This window comes from Platalea leucorodia, assembly GCF_965183815.1.
Source record: "Platalea leucorodia genome assembly, chromosome: 2".
Classification (NCBI taxonomy): domain Eukaryota; kingdom Metazoa; phylum Chordata; class Aves; order Pelecaniformes; family Threskiornithidae; genus Platalea; species Platalea leucorodia.
This window is the reverse complement of record NC_138824.1, coordinates 63,588,472-63,615,355: the sequence shown is the minus strand read 5'-3', so window position 1 is coordinate 63,615,355 and position 26,884 is coordinate 63,588,472. Positions and strand designations below refer to the sequence as shown.

Here is a 26,884-nt window from a genome sequence, read left to right as displayed (position 1 = left end):
CTTATTATACAAGCTACAAGACAAGCGAAGGCTGTTTTTCTGTTCAGATACATTCCTGGAAGGCAAGAAATCCTCTCAAGAATTGAAAAGAACATTGAACTAAAACCAAATAGATGTTTTTAAAGTCTTCTAGTAGAACATACAGATTTATCACTGTAGCGAGTTTTTCAAGTGAGACATAAAAAAAAAACCTGCCACAAAAATGTGTTACAAGAGGGTTAAACCATAAGGGATGGAGTCCAGAATTTATATTAATGGCTTTCTGAGGGAACATTAATATTTTTGGCTAAAAAATAACTATTTTCTCATAAATATATTTTAATTTAAAACAAAGTATCCAAATCATGTCTTGACTAAGGTTATTCCCATTCTGCCATACTACTTTTTCCCCAAATAGTAACAATGTTCATATTTGTCTATAATTAATTACTCAAAATGGAATCATAAATATGATATGCATATGAATTCATACTAAAGCTAAAAGATGTTTCAAAATTATCACCATCATAAGAAAGGAAATTTTAAATACAGCCCAATGGCTTAGCTACTGGATGAAATATTTTCCCTGATATCTAATAAATCCATCTTATAAAGGAATTTAAATGATTTATTTGTTTCTTACAAACACAATCCATATGAAAGCTGTATTTATTTCCTAAATAACGATGGCAAATTATCTAGAATGATAATAAGGTATCTCCAAATTGTATTATTCATTAACATTACAAAGGGAATATATTTGCTCTGTATTTTGTTAATTTTAGTGAGGAAGAGTGCAATCCTACTTCATTTGTCTTCCTCCATGTGTACCCATAGTGCTTGGACAGTGACTAGCACAACTGGTCCCTGGGTCCTGACGGAAAACTCCTGGAATAGTAAGAATCACTGCCATCATCATCTAGGACATAAAGGGAGGCAGAGTTCGACAAAAGAGCCAGCCATCTTGCAAAACAGCAATCTGAGTTCTTAGAGCACTTCAAACGGAAAGACATTTTTTCCGTTAGCCACTTTCAGTTACAAACTTTACATGTATGGGTCTATCTCAAAACGAAAAATACCTAACTTCACGACAAAAAAGGTATTTCAAGTCATCCAGGGTTAGTGTTGCAAACATATACGTGTTACACATATATAATCAAAGAAAATTTCTTCCCCGGTCCTTTCAAGTCAGTCCTTTTAAGTCCTTTTCAATAAAACTAGTGTTTAGGCTTCACACTAGAAGAGACTTAAAACCATTGTATGACTACATTAACACAGTACAAAGCCCAAACTTGCAAGCCACCCTGAAACATAAGAAATAGTAGCTCCAGCTCAACATACATCACTGCAATCACGTTACTGCTGAATAAGAGTTTTCTCGCCCTACTGAAGTCTGAACACAGGTAGGGTGAGTGCGTGCCTGCCTGCAGTACCACATGAGGATCCACAGGGATCAGTGAGGGCAGTAGAGCTACAGAACAGCACAGGACAAGATGGGATGAGAAAAATAAAACTACAGCACATGCAAAATGTCACTGATGCCTCACTTGCTAAAAAACCCTTCAGTTCAGTATATTTTTGCAGAAAAATTTTCTCTGTAAATTTAGCCTTCCAGAAATTGCTGAGGGTACACTTCAGGCCATACATATATAAACCAATGACTTAATCTATTATGAAAATATGCTGAGCTTTAATACTCTGTAAAAGAGCAGATATAGGGTATCTCAATAAGAGAAATCTATATCTCAACAGAACTAAGTAGTCTCAAATACATTTATTTTTACTATTATTTTTACTACATTTTTACTATCTTCTTGCTATAAAGTGTATTATTTATTTTCTGAAGTCCAAAAAGAGGTTGGAAGCCATTTATTCAATGAAAATGAGAACACATGCAATAAGGAAATACACGTATGCCATTTTAATAAGCAAGAGGACATCACGTAAGTACTGAATTGTATCCTTAAATGGTTTTGCAAACCTAAAAATATATTGTATACATAGCAGTTTTCTAAAGAAGACAGTCTGACAGGTGAATTATAATATATATGCATAAGTACTTGAATTACATCTGTCCACCCATATACATGTCTGGTTTGCTTTTTATTAGACATTTTGGTATGCTTAAAATCCACTCCTTAAATCTTAACATGCTGATCACCTGCAGTGAAAGACTCAAAAAAAAAAAAAAAAAGAAAACGCCATCAAAAAAGCAGTCTTGCCTTCATATTCAGATTACTAAGGGAGTAGTAAAAACAGCTGCATCCCACCCCTTGTATCTCAGTACCTTCACCTTGTAATTCACAGGTTTACTCACAGGAATACCAAAAAGAAACTGAGATACCAGATGAACAAAAATCCTAGTTCTCCTCAATCATTGGCTAGAGATTCAGCTAAACAAATGGGATTGTCGTCACTGAGATCAGAAACAGAATTAAGAATATCTAACTACGGAGTTCATACTCCAGCAGAAGTCCATGAGGATTTTTGTTTATATTTATTTGAAAACCAAAAAAGAAAACCAAACAGAGTCTTGTTTAGGATCAACAGCTCTTTGCCATTCAGAGTTATGTTTAAAAGCCTGGCTGATGGCGATAGAAATAGGCATTATAAGATGTCAAAGTACGAAAGAAACAGGGGAATAGCTTGACAGCTACAATTCATAGCATTTTCTGACTAACTCAATGCACCTACATCCACAGTGTCAGGAAGGATATCCCTGCCATCAGCAGGAACCTGAGCAGAAGAAAGCAACTTGTATTCAGAGCAACACTGGGAAGCTCAGTCTTGTGTCCATGGCACAGGAGGTCCAGCGCCTCCTGGTGGAAAACAAATATAGGAAGGGACGAGTTTTCCAGGAGCTGCAGCAGAGACCTGACAGGAGAAAGGGCAGGAACGTGGGAGGCTGAGCTAGGATGCATCAAAGAGGTTTTTTGGAAGGTAGCTGCGGGTAAGTGGTGATTGGTGAGCCATGAGGTGGGTCAGTGGGAGCTGTGGGAGCTCTCCCGAAGTGGTCAGACTATAACAAAGGCGCACTGAGCATGTCCTGGGAGAGTGAGGATGAAGGAAATGTGAAAAGGGGGGATGTTAAGAGGCACAAGTCGTGTTTAGGCATGGCTTTCAAATCCCAAACCCAAGGCACCCTTCCACAACTCAGTGACTGGAAAACTTTGAATGCGACTACTGTGTTAAGTGGATCGTGGACATTCATTCACAGAGATATACACAGCAAAAAAGTTAGCTAAAAATAAGAGTTTGACATCAGAATATAAGAAAATAACACCAAAAAGTGCTTATTTTGGTTCCCTTTCAAATTTCAGTACAAATTTCATTTTTGCTGGAGACAAACTGCTGTTGACGGTAGATTGATTTTAATGACCTGTACTGGGTTGATAGATTTACAATAGCTATTCTCAAATTATCATCTCTGCCATTTGAGATGCCACCTATAGTACAGAAATGTGTAACCTTTTCACATTAAAACCAGAATAGTCTCCTTGACTTGAAAGTATTTGGTATGGAAGACTACCACAAAGAAAAGAGAAGTAGGTGAAAAACTCATGCTTTACCTGTGCATACTTTGCAGCTAAATGTAGGGGTGTCCAGTACTGATTATCCACTACATTGAGATCAGCACCATGATCCAGTATCAGAGATGCAACATTCTTGTATCCATTAGCGCAGGCCACATGCAGCTGCAACATAAAAGTATCTTAATAGTTTAAAGAACTCAGAAAAGCCCGTGACGCACTACTGTGTATCTTGGCTGCCCCACAGACCTAACTGGCTAAATCATGATAAAGACAAATACAAAATACACATGCGATAACAACAGCCTAGAAAACCACTGTGGAATCTTTTTTAACATTTATAAACAAAACCCAACAAAAAAATAAGAATGTTATCTTATTGAGAACAATTTAAACAATCTAGTCTCACTAGATACTTTCCATATAATTTCAAGCAAACATGCTTTCAAACACATTCGCAAACTTCACGAGCGCGGGTAGATTCATACATTTCAGCAGAGCATGGCCTAGACCTAATTTTCTTTTGTGGCAGTTCAAATATCCCCGATGTAAGCTGACACTACTTTACTCCAAAATGAATTCATTAACACATAATCAAACCAAGCACATTGAGTTTGCAGCACAAAATCAGTCACAAAAAATACTTTCTCAATTTTGAACCACAGAGATTACATTTCTTTTACTTGCATTGCTTCCCTAGATACTTAATTGTATGTTGAGGCACATACTTCACATGACCATATTGATCCAGGTTAGTTTAGTGGTTTTTTTTCTCATGGTTCTCTGCTATGATTTCAAACATTCTCTCCACTTCTGGGAGCAAAGGGGACAAAATTTGCATTTGGAAATTGGCACAATATAATTGTTCATCCCCAGTTAGAACGAGTCAGTTCTCATGACGGTCAGTAAGAACAGGGCTCAGGAAGATTGCAGAACTGGAGCACTGAGATTATAGGCAGTAACCTGTATGCTCAAATCATGTAGCCCAGCTACACGATTTTTTTCCCTTGAAGTAATGTTAGCCGAAGAGACTATTCTTTCTGAGGACTGAAATGGATGGCGAATGGCAAGAAAAAGGTCTTCCAATAAGCCTGTTACTAGAACTGTGTAGTTCGAAAGTCACTGTAAGCATAGGAGACACCAAAAACAGAGTCCAAGGTATTATTCGCCTTATTTGCTGTTTCTGGTTCAGCTGCACTTGCAGAGTACGCATAAAGTTTTCTCTGTGAACATCCTTGATGCAGAGGGATGAAACATATTACAGGTCATCAAAAATCTTCCCCTGAAAAGGGGGCAGAATACCCCTGCCCTTGGGGCAGAACACCAATTCTGCACGTTATAAATGTTCTCATTTCAAATGTACAAAAACCTCAAAAATTTCCCATAATTTCACATAGCTTCAGCTTTTCTTCTGTTTTAACAGAAGAAATTACATTTTCTATTCAGACATCAATTTGACAAGTGCTATTTTAAAGTAGTTTAAAAGCTTAGAGGACAAAAGAAATATTTTATGACTAAAATCTTGCAAAGAAAAAATTATTATAGGAGAATTTAGCAGAAAAATTAATTCTGCCATATATCATTCTGTGTCTGTATTGCATGTACACATATGTATGTGCTATGAATCTATGAGCATGTGTGCATATATACATTTATTGCATCAATTTTTTGCCTGATTTATCTTAACTCACACACGGACTTAGATATATTCTATCAAGGCAAAGCAAATCTCATTTGCTACTTACAACTGAGATATTTGTGACATATTTGTTGTTTTCTCTGTGCAGATAGATGTAGAGCAACAAAAAACCTATTCCCAGAAGCCTTTGATACACATACAGCTATCACAGACTGGCTGACTCCACACCCATGAATAGAAACAGAGCAGTTTAACAAATTCTGGATTTCCCACCAGTTTGTCAGACAAAAGTTTCACATAATAGAAATCTCAGACAAAAGCAAAATGATCCACTCTGTAGCTACTTGTTGCAACACTATGAAAGAAGTTCAAAAAATCAAAGTTCAACATAAAAACTGCTCATGCAAAAAATGTCCCCTTTGTCCACATCCCACCAAGCAAATAACAAAACCCAAACTATCCACAATGCTTTTCTCCTAATATCTGCAGTACTGTTAAACACATTTCAGATATGTGTTTCACCTATTCCAGCTAACTACAGAAAAGGCTTTATACAGTGACAGTTAGGTAAGTTCATAACTCAATTTAACTAAGCCAATTCAGACTAAAGTAGCAATAAGAGTAAAGTACAATAGAAACAACTTTGCATTTTACTGTGATTTAGCAGCTTAGCTTAAATGTATCAGAAAACTGGAAGTTAAATTAATGCTTTTATGAATTAAACTACAAGTTGCTTTGTTTCTTCCCACCCCTCCCCTGCTTCCCTCTTGTTTTTAACTACAGTTAACTGCCTTGGGGTGGCCACCCCAAAAGTCATAGCTTTCTGTAAAGACAGAGCCAGTGGCTGTATTCAATAACCCCAGATATGAGGCTGCTCACTTTTTCAGTTATAGTTTAAAGGTATTAAAATACAGAATAAAATACTAATGGTTCAGTGTATTGATTCAGTATCATGCAATGTAATTCAGCATAAATGCTTAAATAATAATAATAATAATAATAATAATAATGTTCAGTAATACATGCCTTTCTAATTATTTTAGTACAGTATTTGCAGAAAAACACAAAAGAATTGTAAAAGGTTATTCAATATCTTAATGCCGCTGATGACCATTTACTGACTGATAATGATGTTGAAAATTTTATATGCAAAGAGAACATTCCACAGACATGCTATCTAGGGAAAAATACATTAATTTTAAAATTATTTTATTACATTAATTTTAAAATTATTTGACAGCGGAAGAAGTAGTGATCCTGAAAAAAACAAAAGGATAGAAGATCTATTAGCAGAAAAAAGTATAATGAGACCCAGTGACTACAAATAACATGCAAATCTGGAAGAAGGAATACTTATCCACTGATATGGTGGATGCTTCATTACACTGAATCAAGATGGAATAGGTTCATGAAACAGTGTTTTAGCCTGGTTCAGCCAGAAGGTATGAGCCTAAAACAGGAATCACCGAGTGAAGTTTCAGGCCCTCTCAGAGAATGTCAGAGACCATAAGTATCTGCTGCAGTTCTAAACTACAGTGCCAGTATTTTTTTTTTGCTATTAATTTTTGTGTTGCATATTCAGTGGTTAACAGTAAGAAAGTTGTCATTAAGGCACAGATGTTGCAGTAGTCTATTTTAAAAATCTGTACTATGCATGACATTGACATGTATCTATTTTCAAAAGGCCAGATGAGAACCAAAATCTCACATTCCCTCATTTCTCCTATTAGACAATTGCCTTGCAAAGATGCTCACCAGTACACAGTTGCAGTACATGCATATTCACAGGGTGATGATTATATATTCGCACTCACCAGGGTAACTCCTTCATCATTCTTTTGATTCACGCTTCCACCACTCGATATGAGCTGTTGGACATCTGTAAGCATTGTCATAGGTCTCTGTATTTTCATTTGGCGCAGTGAATTCAGCTCCACACCTGGAAAAAAGAAAAAGCTAAAACTTTCTGCTATTTCATTTACCAGTAAAGGACAGATATATGATTTTGTTTTCTGGGTTTGCAAAAGCTTAATCAACATTTAATTAGACTTCAGTGTATATTTATAGAACATGTTTACTTACTTATATTTACCAACAAGTTTACTCATATCTTTATTTATCAGTCACTATATGGATGATTTAGTGTCATTCAGCAATATCAAATAAATGGGCTTGATCCTCTACTGAATGGCAAAAGCAGTTGTAGGTAAAGCAGTTGTAATATTAAATCCACTGGGATTGTGAAAATAGCTGTGAATGGGAAAAGAATTAAACACTCTAAGGAAGCCACTCAAGTCTTTGTGTCTTATGTAATGAAAATTATTTTTGGTTGCATTCTTTCAACCCTGTGTATACATCACAGTGCCCAGACCAGTCCCTCAAATCTGTCGTCTCAACTGCTTGAGAGACTGTGAACTTAAGCAAATGACATTACAACTCAACACTTTTTATCTGCCTGGGTTATTTTTAACCGGGATTAGTTCTCCAGCTGAGCCTAGATCATTGCAAGGTCCCATAAACCAAGAGAAAATGTAGTATGGAGGCAGGAACAAATGGAACAGGATTAAAGGAATGAAGGGTGTGGGATTGCTTTTGTCAGCATTGTTACGGAAAGAAACAGTTGTCAAAGTCCAGCTTTAAAAGGAAGATAAGCAAGGCCATCTATAACCAAAAGAAAGCACGGCTTCCACTCTGAAGAGATTTTAAATTAGAAACAGATGGTACAACAAAATTGCTAAGTGGTTAAATTAGCAACTGGCTGTGGCTTGATTGGAAAAGTCTAACCAAAATTCAGAGCTTGATCCTTCTGCTCATAGCTTCACATGGTCACATACATCCATATGTAGAAAATGTAATTTGAGTATAAAAATCCTTCGTCTCTGCCCTGGCCATGACATAACAAAAAACATATGAATAACTAATTTCTTGGTTCTCTTCCACATTTGTCAGTGAGCTGAAAAGTGTCAAATAATAAATTAAAACTAATAGTTTTAATGTAATAGACTAATTAATTAAAAGCTAATTAAATTAATTAAACCCCAATAGTTTTAATTTAATAAATAGTTTCAAACTAATAGTTGTATAAAGGAATGATACACATTTCATTAAACAAATAGCAGTAAACAGCCTGGCATGTGAGCTACCACAGTGACACGCTCCACAGGCTTCATTTTTTAAATGTCCAAAGGAGTTTTGAAAAAGCTACAGAAACAACAGAGATTCCCTTCCTCTGCCTTTATAGAAAATAGAATGAAAACTTGAAAAAATAATCTAAATTGCAATCTTAGAATTGCAGAGTTTTGAATTCCAAGAACTCAGGAACCGTTAGGCTTCAAAGTGAAGGCTTCTCTGGCGGGGAGCTGAGAAGCAGCTTTACCAAGCCTGCACATGTATCATTCTCTGCGGCTCAAACAAGGAGACCTAGTCAGTAACTGCCTTCCCTTAATCAAGTTTGTAATTCTGGAGAGTCAGCTCTCCCTCCCCAGGGAGTGATACTTTTCATGAGTTTAGATGGAACAACAAAATGTTACTCATACAGTAAGTAACTCTTGCTGTCTGAATCAGAGTGACCTTCCCATTGCTTTTCAAAGAGGAAATGTGGTTTAGATATTCAGCTGAAATGGGACGACAGCCAGCATGAATAAATAGAGGAAGAAAACCAAATTGGCATGTACTATGGGAAAGGATTCACATTTTTAAAAATGGAAAGTCAAAAAGAAAGGCATAGGATGGAAAATACACTCCAAATACCCTATAAAATCAGAACAAGAGCTTCATGCTCACAAATTCTGCAGGAGATGAGATGGAGAAGGAACAGTTAAATCAGTAGTGACTCCACAGGGCACAGCATTTGGTGATGAGTATCAGTGCTGATGACAGGCAAGAACATAACCTAAAAGCTACAAAATATATTACTTCTCACTGTTTAAGAAAAACACCTGATCAGGCCATTTGATGTGCTTTGGTTGTCTCACCGTCTCTGGCATATGGTTATAGAACTGACAACCCAAAGGAATGTAAAAGCCTCAGATAAAAAGAGGGAATATAATATAATAAGAGGGAATATAATATAATGTAATTCTGGGGACACCATGGTTTAGAATTTCTATTTTTCTCCTGTGCAGCATAGTATAGGATAGACATGTTCACAAACAATCAATGAGAAAAAAAAAATCATGGTACTATTCTTGAAGTATTCATTTTCATTTATGAAAATATTCAGGTAGCTGTTACTTCATCCAGCTTTATTTGTTCAAAGTTTTAAAAAGACTTTTCTGGCTGCTTACTAGATAGCTTTGTAAAGAGAATTATTTTTGTTAAATTACATTGTTCAGTAGCTCTTGTGCATATTGCTTGGCATTATGTGCATCTGATTTTCAAAGGTCAGCATATGAACAGATACATTTCAGCAACATTTATTATGTGAGAAGTGAAGCCAATATTTTCAGTATCTGCAAAAGAATGTATACTTGCAAAACTACTGAGGGCTATAGCTCTAATTCACTGCAGAAGTACCAACTGATTGTTGTTGTTGGGTTTTACCTTTTTGCCTTTAAAGATATCATTACATATGTGAGTGAAGGATGTTTAGTTTATTTCCTTCTAGTCTGAAAACGCTTTCAGAACTGAAATTCCCATCTCATCCTCATGTAGACATCAGAGTGACAATTCTCCCACTCTAGTGAAACATGCTTTGCTTTTTTTCCCTTTCTCTTCTATAGTAGGATGTTGATGACCCTTACCAGCTATAATTAGTTAAATGAACTCTTTCTCTTCTTAACCTGTATGAAAACAAAAATAATTTTTATAATTTATTTTAACAGACTGGCACAATCTCAAGGCTTAATGCTAAAACATTCATCTGTGGATATGTCTTGCATGTTTATTTGTAATTTTGCATGTTTTATTTGTAATATTAATACTAGAACACAGAAGCAAAACAAGTGTATCATTGTCTCTGGTTACTTGCGATAAGCACCATGTCTGAAATGAGCTCATCACATATGGTATTTTGGTATTTCTATAGTCAGGATTTCTCTGCAAGTTCTTAACATGTTATGGTTGAATGTTTTTGTGAGAGAGCAGTAAAAGCAGAATACTCAAAATGGGCCAGGAAGGCAGGAGCTGAGGATGAACACAGGGCAGGCAGGGCAGTGTCCTTGCTGACCAGGGCACAGCCCCACAGTACCCAAACAAGAAAATCAAGCAGGTCTGGTGATGGGAATCAGGGACAACTGACAGTCCTGTGATTGCCAGAAAAGCCTGTACCAACAAATCCAGACAAATCAGGTGAAGACAGGTATTCAAGTCCAGGGTCAGGATCAGCAAAGTTCATGGCTGGGCATAGGCATACCACAAGCAAGGACCAAGGGCAAGGACCTGAGCATAAACGTGGCTCCTGAGCCGAAGGATGGGTGAAAGATCATGACAAGGCTTCTCCCAGCTCTGCCTCACAACTTGGCTCTTTTTTCAGCCAACTGCTCCCAGGTCACACAGCTGTACCATACCAGAGTTGGCTTTGAGCACAGGCAGCCAGGCCCCTGGGAGTGGAGGGACAGGTTGCAGGGCCTGTGGGTGCACTCCAGACACTGACAATTTTTTTTTTCTGACTTGCTAAAGGTTATAGTTTTAGGAATTGTATAAAAAAAATGATAATTTATTTCTGATGGTAACAGAATTAGATTATTCATGGGTGAGTTGTTTGAAAGGATACTAAAAGGGCATCCCCAGTTTCTGATGTTCTTCACAATCTTTTTTGAAGTCTGTCTTTGCAAGAAAATGCCTGTTTTCCTTCTAGCATCAGTTACAAAGTAGATCATAAACTACTGGCTATAACTTAAAATGTTAATTCAAGTGCCAAAAGTCTGCACAGTGTGTTTAAAGGTTTTCCCTTTGATAAAAACATATAGGTAACAAAATGTTTCCACATGGTGGACTTTTTTCTTTGAATCACTTTTAAACGCCCACACATTTGTATGCTGGAAACACAAACATTAAGAGAAGTCTAAGACTTCAAAGTCGGTTCCCCAAGACTTAGAAAATATAAAAATTAAGGTAGCTTATTCAAGCTTATATTAGAAAACACAAAGGCTAAAGGAAGACAGATGAGCATTCTCAGTTACAACATTTTCAGTGTATCACGTTTTCTGTATGCTTCATTTTTAGGACTTGAACGGACCTACTGAAATACGTCATTTGGTCCCCTGTTCTCACTGGCAACACCATCACCTAACCTCTATCATCAATTAATCAAGCTCTCTGCACAAAATAGATAGATTTTTTATGTGTGATAATCTTATGGGTAGGTGGTTCCTAATCAGCAAGAATCAGGGTGAAAAATTTTTGAACCACGCTGAGGCTGTTTGGTTCTGGTTGCCTGTTTTTCTGTCAACCTACTGCATTAATATTAATAGAAAACTTGTAAGCAGAAATCAAGGTCATGTTGCTTGTAGTTCTAAAATAGAAACTATATCAGGGGATTTAGTTTTAGCTTAAGTTCACTGATCTCCAGTCCTAACAATCTGTATGTGTTGACATTTTAGTCAGTTCTTATTGTAGTATGTTAGCAATAATTCCTTAATGTCTATGAAAAGTCTTTCATAGTTTTAAATATGAAAGTCTAGAGCAGTACTTTTCTGAAATGATATTGATCTACATCATTGCTTTTCTTGAATGCACTGAAGAAACAGTATATGATTTTTTTTCCCCTTGTTGGATTACTAGATCTTTTTAAGGGTTGCTGTAAGACAACCTCAATGTTAGGACATTTTGGTGTACGTATTCTGAACACTTTTTTTTAATTAATAACAATCAAAACTGATGAAAAATACACAGAACTGGGATTTTCATTTTGATGTTATTCTCATAAGAAGTGCCGAGTGTTGAGAAACACGTGACCAGAGGAATTGTACAGGTGTTGGTAGTTGTGGGGCTGCTGGGGTGGCTTCTGGGCTTCTGTGGGAAGAGGCCAGGGGCTGTCCCGTGTGGACCACAGACAGTTCTAGTCAGCTCCAGCAGACCCACCACAGGACACAGCTGAGCATGTCAGCCAAGTGTGGCACCTCTGTGAATAAGTATTTAAGGAAGGGCAGAAAACAGTGGACAGAGAGACAAAGAGAGAACAAAAAGAGGGAGAAACAGCTGAGGGAACACCAAGGTCAGAGAAGAAGGAGGGGGAGGAGGCGCTCCCGGTGTCGGAGCAGAGATTCCCTGAAGCCCATGGCGAAGCAGATGGACATTCCTCAAGGAACTGTGTCCTGTGAAAAACCCACACTGGAGCAGAGAAAAAGTGTGAAGAGGAAGAAGGGGCAGAGAGAAACTGCTATGTACTGACTGTAGCTCCCCCACCCCCTTGCACCGCTTGCAGGGGTAGAGGAGTCTGGAGTGAAGGAGTGAAGTCAAGCCTGGGAAAGGGGGAGGAAAGGTGTTGTTTTAATGTTTGTCTTTCTGTTTTTCACTACCTGGATCTACTCCAATTGGCAATTTTCCCCAAGCCTGTTTTGCCTGTGACAGTAACTGATAAGCAATTTTCCTCTCTTTATCTCGACCCATGCGCTTTCTCATCCTATTTTCTCCCTCTGTCCTGCTCAGAAGGGGGAGTGAGTGAGCAGCTGGGTGGGAGTTTGGCTTTTAGCCAATACTAAACCACCACACCAGATGTTACGAGTAATTTCAAATTACTTCACATTTTAAACCAAAATACCTTTCGAACGTATCTTCCTATCACATTCTAGATTACTGTATAGTGTCAGTCTTACAGTAATTTTTTCCTTAATCCTTTGCCCACTACTTTTCTGAATCAGCTTTTCCTGCACATGTTATTTCCCTTATGTTGTTAACTGTTGGCTTCAGGGAAATTCTTATTATAGTAATTTATGAGTTGGCTGTTTCTGGCTAATGTTAAACATTGTCTTCAGTGTAGAATTCTGTACTTACACTTAGCTTCTATTTTTTTGATTCTACCTACTGCTGCAAGACAGAAAAACAAATTTATTCCTTCTACTTTGCAACTGAAAAGTAAGGCTTAATCCATTTGCTAGTAAGAATTTAATAAACGATGGTCTATTTTTGTGAAATCTGCACAATATTTTAACTAACTAAAACTATAAAAAACTACCTAAATGTGTAGGACTTGTACATGATTTTGGCTTTATATACAGTTTTCGGAGACATCTGAATATGATCCCCTTAATATTCAGAGAACAAAACAGATCCATTATTCACACAGCTTGGGATGCTATGAAAGATTTTGATTAAGTATTTTTATTGCCATCAAAGGTCAATAACCTTTAACCAGCTATTTTAAATTCATTTACCCCACAGAAAGTGAATTGTTAAAAACCAAGAGCATACTTTGTAGAAAAGCAATAACCATTTTTTTCTGTACCTGTGTCATAGTAGAAAAAGAAAAGCCATCTATACCTTCAGGTATTTAAATATAGTTATTTAAATATAGTCATTCTTAATTAAGAATGACTTAATGACTTACTATATTAATATATAGTTATTTAAATATAGTCATTCTTAAAAAAGAAAATTCATCACAGATGATAGTTTTATTTTGTTTTCTTAACAATCTGCTAGTGCATAATCTCTCACTATACAATAGACAAGAAAGACATTATTTTGCTTTCAGATGTGTAGGATACTTAGACAGCTCCTAAAAAAAAAAAAGTAAATATCCAGATACTGTTTTCTGAGATTAAATTACAAAGCTGATGTTCTCAGAATGCACAGTTATCCTGAAGTTATCCTGAATCCTATCCAGCTGAAGCCTGAGATCTTGGAGGACAAAAGGGAACACCTCTTTTTTGGAAACAAATTACACAGTGAATGTGTCACCTCCTGTCACTTGTCCAATATGGAACCAAGAAATATCTGTCACTCATTTTTAGTTTATATCCGAGTCATCTAATCCAATATGCAACTAAATACCAAGAAAGGAAGTAAACAAAAATGTTACATTCTTCAAAACATTAAATATTTAAAACAGCCTAAAGGAAAAGGAGAAAACATAAGGATCATATGCAATAATCAGAGTTTCACTGACACACTTCTGCAGTGGAACATTCTGCCTCTAAAAACAAAGAGAACACACTAGCAGTCATTTAAAGTTTGATATTTTTAAAATGGTATTAATACAACAAAAGCTTTGCCTTAAAACATAAAGCTGATATTAATCTAAATAAAGGTTACAGAAGGTGTCAGGTGGACTTTCTCAATGATTCCAATAATCAACCAGGTTCAGAATAAAACAGGACAAATAGTGGCAGGGGAACTTTTTACACTTCCTAATATTTTCATTTCACCTCTGGAGGGAGAAAATTCCTGGAGGTAAACAAGGAAAGGACAAGAGACTACATGGGTAAGTTGCAACAAAGAAAATTTCAACTGAAAAAAATGACGTGAAGATGGTTCAGCACTGGAATGGGAGCCCAGAGAGATCGTAGAATCTCCAACCCAACATGGCCCTGGGTAACCTGGGCTACTCTCAGTTGGCCTTGCCTTGGCAGGATGTTGCAGAGGATTGTCTCCCCATCTTATTTTTCAAAGTCTTTAAATGTCTTAACTTTCTTTTCATAGCAAAACAAGAGGACCAGTAACATGCAAAGCCAATGATATCTTGGTGAAGAACAAATTTAACAGTGTTTACCAGTGTTTTCCTAGTGGCTGGTCAAATGAATAACCCTTCTGCTCTCTAGTGACAATATTTCCTAGAACTCCACTAATGGTAGTAGTACACCTATACACCAAAGCTAGTGTATAGGCACCTACATATACACCCGTAAATGTAAATATCATAACCTTAAACTGAACCCCATCCTATGTAGCAGACTTCTACATCTCAGCTAGCCATTCTGGACTCCCTTCACAGCACTTGGAGGGAAGCATGCAGTTAAGATCATAATTAAGATAACCCATTACAGATATCTACCTTTGAAGCATCTCTTTTGCTCTAAGGAGGGTTTGCTATAGAGTGACTATCAGACACTTGATTTAGATAAATCAACCCCAAATCAACCCCAAGTCCTGGAGCTCAGGAGCACACTAGGCTTCTGAGTGCTCCTAGGACATGATCAAATATCATACAGTTAAGCTATTTCCCCCACTTTCCTAGATATGAAATTGGATGCTATATTTTCCCTTCCATCCTTGATTGAGCATATCTTAAATGAAGCTCATAGTATACTAGAATTATTACCCAACAAAAAGTATGTTGTTAATATACAGAGGTTATGTACCTCTACTTGTTTTCTCTTAGGTAAATAAAGTCTGCTTATTGCTTTCTTCAGTCAGTAATTAGTTTCAGTACTGTCCTGGTTGCAGCTGGGATAGAGTTAATTTTTTTCCTAGTAGCTGGTATAGTGCTGTATTTTGGATTTAGCATGAGAATAAGTTTGGAACTGGTGAATAACAACCCATTTTTTTCAATACAGGTCCTGTCATCTATAAGATATTAAGCATACTTCATAATAGAAATCTAGCTATTGTATTTCTCAATACAAAACAAAACCAATACTAATATTTTTGAATAAGTGATAAAGTTTCATATACATTTCCATCCAGATGATTTGCAGAGATTTATTTATTTAACAGTCTGTCACTGGAAAATATATACTCTGAGGCTATACATAACTAACATGTGAAATGAAACAAAATGTGAAACCTGCTCCTCACACTGTTACATTAGTTGTTTTAAAAGCTTCTGCATTACTGCAGTTTTTCTGCTTTGAATTCACATTCTCGCATCTCCATATGAATGGGCAAAAGCAGATATGACAATGACCACTGCCACTAACCTTTGTTAGTTGTTCCAATCTAAACGCACTGAAAACTTTCGTGACTCCAAATCATCTTCCTCCCCTTCATCTCCAAACTAATATAGTTCCACTGGCTTCAGTGCTGACATGTCAAATCAATATCCATCATTTTCGTTTTCATGTCATGTTCAATAAAAACATTACAGAAGCTGAAGAGCTGACTTACCGTTTTCTTCCAAGTACATCAGAAGGATGCTGCTAGATTCAGTCCCTTCTATGGCATAATCAAGGGCAATGTTTCCATTAACATCTTGCAGCAGCACATTTGCTCCAGCCTACAGACAAGAATTAAAAACATTTTAGGATTTTGTAGTGAAATCTCAAAACACTACTGGGGTTCTTATACATACCCATTTGAAAACATTTCAAAGATGGGGTTCTTAGGCAGCAGGCTGATTATAACCTGAAACAAACCAAACCAAACCAAAACACACAAAAAATCCAAGACAAAATAAAGGACTCTTGAATGTAAAATAAGGGCTGGCTTTGCTTGGGACAGCTGACACTGTTGCCACTCTAGCCGTCCAACTTGCTCTTACTGCACAGGTGTCTGAGCTGTTCATCAGTGAGTTTTGGAACCACCACCATTTGTAGCACAGTGTTTTAAAGCAAAGTAAGCTGTCATTGATTACAGTCTGCCTTAAAACACTACACAGTAAACAGCACTGCTTCAAAAGCTGACTGACAAGCAGCACAGACACTCATACAGTAGGGATGGGCAGACAGCTGGTAGGGGTAACCTTGTCAGCTGGCCCAACCTCTTATGGACTCATCCATCAATCCAACCTCAAAGAAAACCATCCCTCGCTAAATAAAATTGCCATTTGTCACCAACTGGAGACAATGAAAGTGAGCTTGATGATTTCAGCTGTAGTCCCTAAAGGAGCCAACCTGACATTTCCATAAGTTTCATTCAACTTTCAATATAAAGGACAGACAACTAAAAGGAGCCATTGGGGGGTGGGTGGGAATAGATTAATGAGAAGCTTGAAAAGAAACCACCAGAAAACTTGTGTTTTCTATATTAAATATTGTTAGCATAAGAATTTGCACTATGAAGGGCAATTTTAATTATTTTTTTCAAATAAGAAAGCTCTCATCCTTGAAAATATTAATAATGTCTGGTGGACATAAAAGTTTATATTACAGTGAGATGTCATGCATCTTCTTTAAGAGGCCATAACTTTAATTCATTTCAAGTGTTCTCTCTATGGCTTTTAACTGCAAGGAATTATGAAATAATGGTAAATTTAATTACTTTTCTTACCACTTGTATGATAAAAAGTTTAGCTAATAAAAATGAGGGGTACCAAGGACAGCCTTTCTTAAAACCACAGCAGCAGAGGTCAATTGTAATAAGGAATTATTAATAGAAGGTATGACTGCTTTTTTCAGGAGCTTACTCTTTAAGTACTGTATCAAAGAAAAATTCATAATGGCCTCAGCTTCTGGCTCACAGTGAAATATGACATGAAAAACTAGCAAATTAATGTGGGCTTCTTGTCATCAAACTTAAGGTGCTGAAGCTGGACTGCTAGTCTGAAGTGACCTCCTGGGTTCCCATCCAAGTGACGAGGGGACAGACAGGCATCAAAGAATGACTCGCCTCAGCTATCTGAAACACCTCAGATATCCTACTAGACCGTATCTTATACAGCAAAATAACCTATCCTGCTACAAAGTATACTACTTTTTTCTTTCAGTGCCTGTCGTCCTGCACTGACTGTAAGGGGAACCTAGACAGCAAATTTAGATTAGATGCCTATCTTTTAAATTGCTAAACGAGATTAGATGAGAGGAGTTGACTCTCATGCCTAGTGAAAAGGAATGGGAGGAAATTTATAAGGAAAGAGACTTACAAGGTATAAAATGTTATATTCATTATAGTGCTATGAAAATAAATTCCTGCTTGCCCGTCCTGCCAAACAAAATTAAAAAGACAATCACAAATCAAATAAAGGATGGATTTGAAGATCATAATATCTTTGCAGGATGGTTTAACAACTATTCATTGTACTTGTTCCACTACTAGGAAGCATGATTTTTGTTTTGCTTTCTACTCACTGACCCATGAGAGTTTGCTGGTGATGGTAGAATCAAGGAAGTAACACATTTTCCTATCTAGTTGACTTGCATACAATAAAAAAGGACAATGTCTTGAAGGTACCTATCCTTCCCTGCACATAAATAATCTCCAGGTAATGTCAGAGGAAGGTCAGGAGGATAATCATAAAACAAACCGACATACATTTTCTTCCTTGTTGAGTCAAGAAACCAAAAGACCTTTGACATATTAAGTTCAGGAAAAGTAGGATAACTAAGTTGGCCAGTAGCACACTTTTTATTCCTTCTCTAAGATGTAATGTCACTGAAAGAAGGATATAACATGGAATTACTCAGCTCCAAGTAATTTTTATTGGGTAGTTCTATATTAATTCATTTGTTAAGAAATGTTCGCAATGAGCTGCTCCCAAACAGAAGGTCAAGTTTGGTGAAAACTGTGGCAGCAGAGTTAGGAAAAGCTCTCAGAATTCAGGTAAAGAAGCAATTCTGGACAATGGTGTACAGTTAAAAGTAGTATCTTGCTTTAGAAAGAAATATTTTGTGATTTTGAATATGGTGTATCATCCCTGCCTCCTAGTTTTGTATCACCTGTGAACTTACTGAGGGTGTGCTCTGTCTCACTGTCCAGGTCATTAATGAAAACCTTGAACAGGACTGGACCCACTATTAACCTTTGGGGTACACCACTAGCGAATTGCCTCCGTCTGGACTGTGTGCTGCTGATCACAACCCTCTGGGCCCGGCCACTCACTCAGTTTTCAATCCACCTCACTGCCTACTTACCTAACCTGTACTTTGTCTATGAGGATGCCATGGGAGACAGTGTCAAAAGCCTTACTAAAATAGAGGTAAATGACATCCACTGCTCACTCCTCACCCACCAAACTAGCCACCTCATTGGAGAAGGCTGTTTGACTTGTCTGACTTCAGCAAATCTAATTTTAAAAACTGTACTAAATGTTTTAAGAATAGTCATGAACACTGTGATTTGTAAAGTCTGTCGCTGGCTATAAAACAAGTTTCATGTTGGGGAATTTTACTTAATTTATTGACCAACTAACAAACTTTTAATTACTGATTCTGCTAATGAAAAAATAGAAACAGGCAAGGAAACAAACACTTAGAGAACTACAATTGGACTCCTCTCCAGACTCCTCTCCTCGCCTTTCCCATCTCCAATCTCCTTACTGCCCCCATGCTATGCCTGCGGTGGGCAGTGAGGGAGATTGGGGCCAGCATGTTGTGGTTCCTCTTTGGTGGCTCCTTGTTTCTTACTCCACTGCTCTGCATGGGGTCCTTCACTGGCCACAGTCCTGCCAGAGGCCTAGCTTCCCCCGAGTCCTCTGCTCAGTCCCCACTTGGGCAGTTCTTTCACTGCCAGCATCATGTGGGTTATGCCTGGTAGCAAACTCCAGTGTGCTTTAGAAAGAAAGCCATTCTAGGTATAGAAAGGTGGTAAATTCTCCTGTATTTCCTTTCCTTAGTGCACTGCATGATATCCTGCCAAAAAGATGTCTGACGTTGTCAGTATAATGCAAACTGTACACACCAATATTTTGAAGTCCTCGTAGTGTGGTCATTTCTTCCTGTTTGTTCTGATTACACATTTGCCTGCGATACATTGGAAATTACTTGTTGTTAAATGTGACACAGGCTTTTCAGTTGCTCAGGATTTCTTTTATTCCCAGACACCTCTCAGCTCATTATGGTCAGTCCTGAAAGCTGATTTGAAATCTTATTTTCCAATTATAATGCAAACTTTCCATTTAGTTACTTGTATAAGTAAAGACAAGATGGCAATCCCACAGGTGGCAGAAGACATGGCAGAAGCTCACACAGGTAACTGGTAGGGGTCAGAGCAGAATAAATGAAAGAGAGAGGCAAACTTAGCAGTAGAAAAGCAGCAGTCTCAAGCAAAAGTACAGACAGAGCATGACAAAGATGTGGAACATGTTGCACGTAGCAAATGTCACAAATACTCTACGTTTAGTTCAAATTCAGATAGCAAATATTGTGCTAAAGAACTTGAGTGCTATTGTTACATATATGGCCTCATAGGCCAGACAATAAGAAACCCAGATCTGATCAGAGATGCAGGTGGAATTCAAATTATCTGAATATAGTCCTACTTTGTTCTTAGGCTTCCATTCATAGCTCTTGAAGAAAATATGAGGAATACTGTCCCCAGGCTGCTGATATTAGAGTTTCCAAATTTATATACATACCTTGCTTATATTCAAAATGCAATTCTGTATGTATCCCATTTCAGTTCAAATGTTTTATTCACCCACTTGAATTCTGCATGCAGTGCTCAGTGTACACGAAAAGTTACTGGCTTACCATTCTCAACACATCTACATTCTCAAGTCATTTCTCAATAAAAAGATAAATGTACTGCAAAACTTTATCCAATATATCCCATAAATAATGCAAAATATTTTTTGAGAAAAATATTTGTCTGCAATGATAAACTGCTTCTATTTTAGAAAGACTGCAGAAGGAACATCTTTAAATGTATTATTAACAAATGTTTCCAAAGACACTTAGTTCAATACACAGAATGCAAAATGCAACTGAAGTGCATGCTCTGCTATGCAGAACAACATCCATATGTAGAGTGAGCATATGAGAGTGAACTCTGCTGATCAATAATAACTTAGTAGACAGTGCCAGATTTACACACTATCTGGGTATGACCTGAAATCAGACCCTGCTGCCAAAGTGAAAATTCCTTTGGCTAGTGAAAGGAGATAAGATTTTCCTTTTGGCTCCAGAAATGATGATTCAAAGGACTTCAATTTATCTTAGGATCACTTTACTGTGCATTTTTTAATTGTTTTAATTTCTGCCTATTTACTTATTTGTAGAATCTCTGATACATTTTCATTTCAGACAAACTGAGTAGAATAGCTTAATTCTACATATATGCAAAATTGGTGACCCTAAAGATTAGGTACTGAGCCCAGGAGCAATATAGCATGAGGTAGTTTGGACGCGAACAGTTTCACAGTACCAGTCTATGTGCATACCACCAGTTTTTGCAAACATGAAGTAGTTTGAGATTAATTCCCATTCAGTGGAAAAGAGATGAACAAGTTCAGGTTCACTGTAGAGTACATGATACAATGTACATTCCCACTATAACTTATCCCATGATCACATCTTTATATAGCTAAACTTCTAGCTAATTTAGGATAGCACAGGGAAGAACAACATTTTGCACACCAGGATGCAGTAGGAGCTGAATTCTTCTTTCCCAATTAATGTTCCAGAAGGTGGGGAAAGAACCAAATAGCTTCTGAAGTCCAGGAACTATTAGAAATTTTGATTTTCAAGAATAACAAAAACCAGTAACTTCGTCACATAATCACATGTGAATGGACTGTGAGCATAGCCAGGGTCCTCTACTGGGCTCTGTCCCTATACAAGCTACCCCCTTGCCACTTGGCCAAAGTATGAAAGTATAAATGCAGTCACAAAGCCTTCAGACTATGTTGCTACAGTTATATCCCAGTGGATCAATGTCCAAACTTCCACTGGTAAAATAAGAGTTAAGTTTATTCCATATTCTACATTTGGGAAGCCTAAGTAGTGATACTGTTAACTCACAAGCAAAAAATTTATTTTTAATTTTCTCCATCAAGCTCTCTTTTTTTAAAGAATTTATTGTAATCTAAAAATCAATGTAGCATGCACAGGGACAAACCTTTAATTAAATATTTAATTTTAAAAAAAAGTCTTAATACTTCCTCCTTCTGTGCAACAGATGTAGGTTTGTTGGTGCTATTTACTAGCCGGCTAATAATCCTTGCTACTCTTTCTTATTCCCAATATTTCTTATACATCTTCTCTCATGATTCCCAAATGAGAAATATATCTACCTACCATTACTTGAAAAAGAACAAGGACCCAGGAATCTCTGTTCTGAGGAACGTGTCCTTCTCTACAGATTTAACATGATTTCTTTCCTTCTGTCTCTCTGAATTCCACAATATTTTGTGTATCAGCAGCCTAACTTTATCAGGATAGGTGAAAACCACATTCTCCCAACACTTTATGGCCATAATTAAAGGCAGTTTTGTGGGAAGAAGGGCTGTGGGTTCAGACCTTTTCCAGCCATCTCCAACCACCTCCTCTTTTCAGGGACAGAGTTCTAACCACTAGGTTGTATGTCCAGAAACATAATACCATCACAACTGTTTGGACTGCAGTGTAATCTGATTTAGGCATTCTCAGAGGACACCTAACTTACTGAGGTTCCCCAAGGACTTGGGATCCTTCCCATGGCATGTCTCTCCCTAGGTACTCTCTCTTGCTTAGCTCCCTAGCTAGGATGCTACAGCTTATGCACCCAGACAATTTTGTGCTCACAAGATTGAACTGCTTTCTGAACCAGAGTCAGCATTCATCCATTTTAAGTGGAAGCCAGGCAGACTCCAGAAAGTCTGAGTATGATCCACTAAAATTCAAGCTTAAAGTCCTGTATTCTGTTGCATGCCTTAAATTATTCTTTCAAACCTGTATTCCATGCAGGTTGTTTAAATATTTGAAATAACTAAGTAATTTAGCTTTATTCATGTAGTAGAAAGTCCCAGATGTGTTATAAAATATTTTTCAATACAAAAATCATGACCCAGTCACTGCCTCTTTTACCTAGGATTATCACCATTGGCTTCATGGGGCTTTATGAAGGCAATCAGAAATAAAATATAGCCTGAGGAATATGTGTGGATATAAAAAAGAAAAAAAAAAAAGACAGAGGCAGAAACAACCATCTTGTTAATGTACCTGTTGCTACGCAAAAGAAAAGAAAAGTTTTCTCCTAGTAACAGGCTTCTGCACAGTTATTACAATGGTTCACGTGCTCCACAGTATGCTAGCCTTGTGCAATTTGTGAAGTCACCTGTCAACCCTCCCACCCTCAAAATCTGACTTTTTGATATATATTTAAATTCTTATTTATATTTATATTAGTAATCTATTTTTATTCCGTTCTACATACTCCATATATATATAAATGTATACATTTATACATGTGCAAATGTACCAAAATGTACATAGTATTTCTTTCTTCTATGTTAACCACTGTTTCCAAAGTGGAAAGGCTAGCATTTTTTCAGTAACAGGTTGGACAATTCACTTTTTTTTCATTTTTTTATATATAACCACATGTTTTACAAACTGTTCCTTTTTAGAAGACGATGTTAACCACATAAGTAGACCAAGACTAAATGTAGTTCTTCACAAAACATTGGTGGCATTTCACTTCCTGTAACATGAGTAGTTACATTTCCCCCCCTTTATTGATCTACTTCTTCACACTAATTCCATTAAAAGGTTTTGCTCATTGAAGGATGTCCAAACTTCACATGCACACACACGCATGCTCTCATGTATATTATGGTTACTGTGCAAATGGTACATCCTTCCAAAAGCCCTTAGTATACTCTCAGTTAAAAAGAAAGCAATGGTAAACAGGATATAATGCTCTATTTACTTGCAAACAAGGAAACATACAGGAAATCACACATGCTCATGGGCTCCATGGTGCCATGCGATCTTGCTCTCCAACCTCAAAGGCTTGCATAAATTTTCATTTATGATACCATATCCCAGAAATCTAGCTGGCTCCTCTTTTTGTTGCTCCTACTGGAGTTGTTTGACTCTCATTCATTAAGCAAAAGGGATAAAGTTGCTCTACACTGTACTGTGTTTTGGATCTTTAGCACTGGATCTCGCTTTTCACAAATTCACGATGCTAAGCAGAACAGGAACAGTTCTTAAGGCAGGGCTCAAAAAAAGTCAAAGAGTTCTCCACATTAGCAAACCACAGACAATGAAATAAAAGATTAAATGAGATTGAGCAGCTGCTCTCAGTTCAGAAGCATGTTTTCCTTCCAACTCATTTCAACAACAGATTTTTTGTAGGCGGGAAATTATTTCACAGAAATAACAATTTAGTTACTAGAAGAGCCGGGAAAAAACAAATGAGATTTTTAGTGATTACAATTATAGACCTGCTGTTAACAGTTCCCCTACCTGTTCCTGTCATAATCCAGGTTTACCTGCTTACTAAGAAGCAAACTGCCACACACCAGCTGAGTTACTACTTTTGTTTTCTCTTTTTGGGTATAGAACAATCTAGAAACTATTTTACTAAATCTAGTATTGTCTCTCAGAATGCTGATTGCAGTATTAATACTTTCATTTTAACTGTTTCCACCCAAATCTTTAAGGAAGCCCCTTCCCCATGACACTACAGATTCTTAAGATATTTGGATATAGTTAATCAATTTCTATCAACTCCAGAGTAAAGCAAGGATTCCTGTTCCAGAAAAAAAAAGTCAAAAGAAGCCCATGAAAAAGCCCCTGAGCAGATTCAGGACTAGGAGTCTACCATGCAGCTTACCTATTTCTAAATTTTTACTTTTATTCCTCCTCCCGCTGGGCTTGACAGAGAATGGAAGAGGGAACACAAATGTTTATAAGCCATCTATAAAGATATGTAAGTCCATGGCATGCAGTACAATCACCTCAAAGCTGTTCTAGCTTCTGTTTTGGCTTTAATGACCCTTAATGTACTCTGCCAAAAGAAAAGGAAAAAAAAAAAGACAACATACTCCCTTTATGGAAGACAGGAGTGGGACTGATAGAAAGCCATTCCCCAAATAGGGATATCTGCTATACAGCTAATCCTAGCAGCCTCTTTTCTTTTATGCAGCTCAAAGGAAAACAAATAAATTGAAATTTCAGCTGTACAGTACTCTCAGGCAGTTAAGTTACTTGCAGGTAGTTAAGTTCCACATCCAAACACCACCACCCCCCAAACGTAATGGATACCAAGCCTAGGCATAACTTTTCCAAAATAATAGGTTTTCCTCAGTAAATTCTTATTTATTGAAACCTGAACTTTCACAAGTATTGAAGAAATGTAAACAGCAGTCTCATCATGCAGGAATTTCCAAATTGAAAATATTTTCTTCCTTTCTTTCCAGGGTGTCTCTTAGCAAAATAATCTGAACAAGAACCCAAACTCCATACAGCAATTCAGAAGTAAAATCTGTGGATCACAAAACAAAATAACAACTGAAAAGGTCTAACTACATCTATCACGCTTGCAATTTGATACACTAACAAATGTTCCATGCATGCCTTACATGGGCTTGTGTAGCTACAGAGAAAATGAAGGGAACAAATCCTGCTCAGCTGATTTCCTTTGTAGTGGGGCATCATGTTAAGGCATATTCATGAAAACAAATTCTCCCTTAATACAAATGCAAAAAACCTTTTACTTCCTTTTAAATGGACTTGCAAAGAACACAGCTCTAAACGGGGCTGGCCCAGTGCACCAGCTACAGGACTCCTTCCATAACCTTGAGTCAATGGTTGCCTGCAGCTCATTTGAAGCAGGAGTTCCCACCTCTCACAGCGGAAAGATACTGTTGATCAGCTGTCTGCAATCTTTGTTCTATTTCAGGGCTTTAAACTCCCTAAGAGTTGCTACCGTCTATAAGCCCATGCCTGTCACATTACCAAAATTATTCTTTCACAAGAAGCAGGAACTGTCTGCCATCTGGATGAGCTTAACTTGTGATATAAGTAAAGGTTTGAATTCATTTTCGACATGCCTGATCCCACGCTGTAAAACCACAAACACAAAGCTCAACCCCTTATGTCTGTGACAACACAGCCTACAGAACCAAAGCTGAATTTGGAGCCCTGTAAATGCCCTCCAGGCACATAAAATAAACTGAAGAGGAGAGATTGCATATCTCCAAAAAGACACTTTAAAGGAAATCAGGAGATAACTCAGTGTCCAAAATTTTATGCCAATAGATGTATATAATTGCTAAAACATATGTATTTGTATTAATATAAATTTACGCTATGCCATTACTACTTACTTTTTTCCCTCACAGCTACATGCTAGACCAGTCAGAGAAGTTGGAAATTCACTCATTCTTGTGTAAGTAAAAAGTATTTCAGCTGCCATGTGGATACAAGTTCTTTAATTAATGGCACTTCTGGGTTTCACGTTGCAGAAACAGGCATGAAAATCTGAATATGCAACTTAACTCCTGATCAAAACAGGCTTTTTTGTTATAATCTAGAAATTAGGATTTATGGATGCATGCCAATGTGCATAAAGAACATTATAGTGTTCCAAAAATCCCAGACATCTTAACCTCTGTGACACATTGGTTAAGAAAGGATAAAGAAATGTGCCAATACAGTGGCTATTTATAAAGAGCACCATATAGATGCATACATATAAGATCACCAATGCCTACAGAAATACCCAATTGTATTTGAAAACGTACTTCTTGGTTGTTGAACTACTTCACACAAATAATAAAAATAGCACTTTAAAATCATCAAAGTTCCACAACCATTTTGATAATGATTTAACTCATGAGTAATTTTTTTCCTTAAACTAATAGAATGTAGGCAATGTCAGGTCACAGAAAAGATTTTCAGTATAGTTAAAAAAAAAAAAAAAGACTGTCACGGCACATATCACAGACTGCTTGACAGGCATAGTCTGTTCAACTAATGCATTCAGAAGATAAAAGAATTAGCACTGATGACTGAAAACTAAAGACCAACATTTTCCCATCTGTTTGTGCACCATGGGGACTTAAATTCCGCCCATCAGCTGGAAGGCATGTAAAAGGCAAATAAAATCCCACTCAGTTCCAGCACTGAACACTTCTGATAACACTGCAGAAGTATAGTACGTTTTCAGTAACATCTTTCAAAGTAAAATACAACTAAGCATACAATTAGGAGACAAAAAGTTAAAATCTACTAACCTAGAAGCTATCAAACAAAAACTGATGTACATTTCTCAA

At 37.1% G+C, this 26,884-nt stretch overlaps 1 protein-coding gene across 1 annotated transcript in view; it reads right to left on the bottom strand.

The window, feature by feature from the left end:
- MYO16 (myosin XVI) overlaps positions 1–26,884 on the bottom strand; it is a gene marked incomplete at both ends in the record, with an annotated part of 315,156 nt that overhangs the window by 211,840 nt on the left and 76,432 nt on the right. The window contains 3 exon segments of the mRNA XM_082305019.1: positions 3,549–3,674; positions 6,963–7,087; positions 16,135–16,243. Coding sequence (XP_082161145.1) covers positions 3,549–3,674; positions 6,963–7,087; positions 16,135–16,243 — 360 coding nt within the window.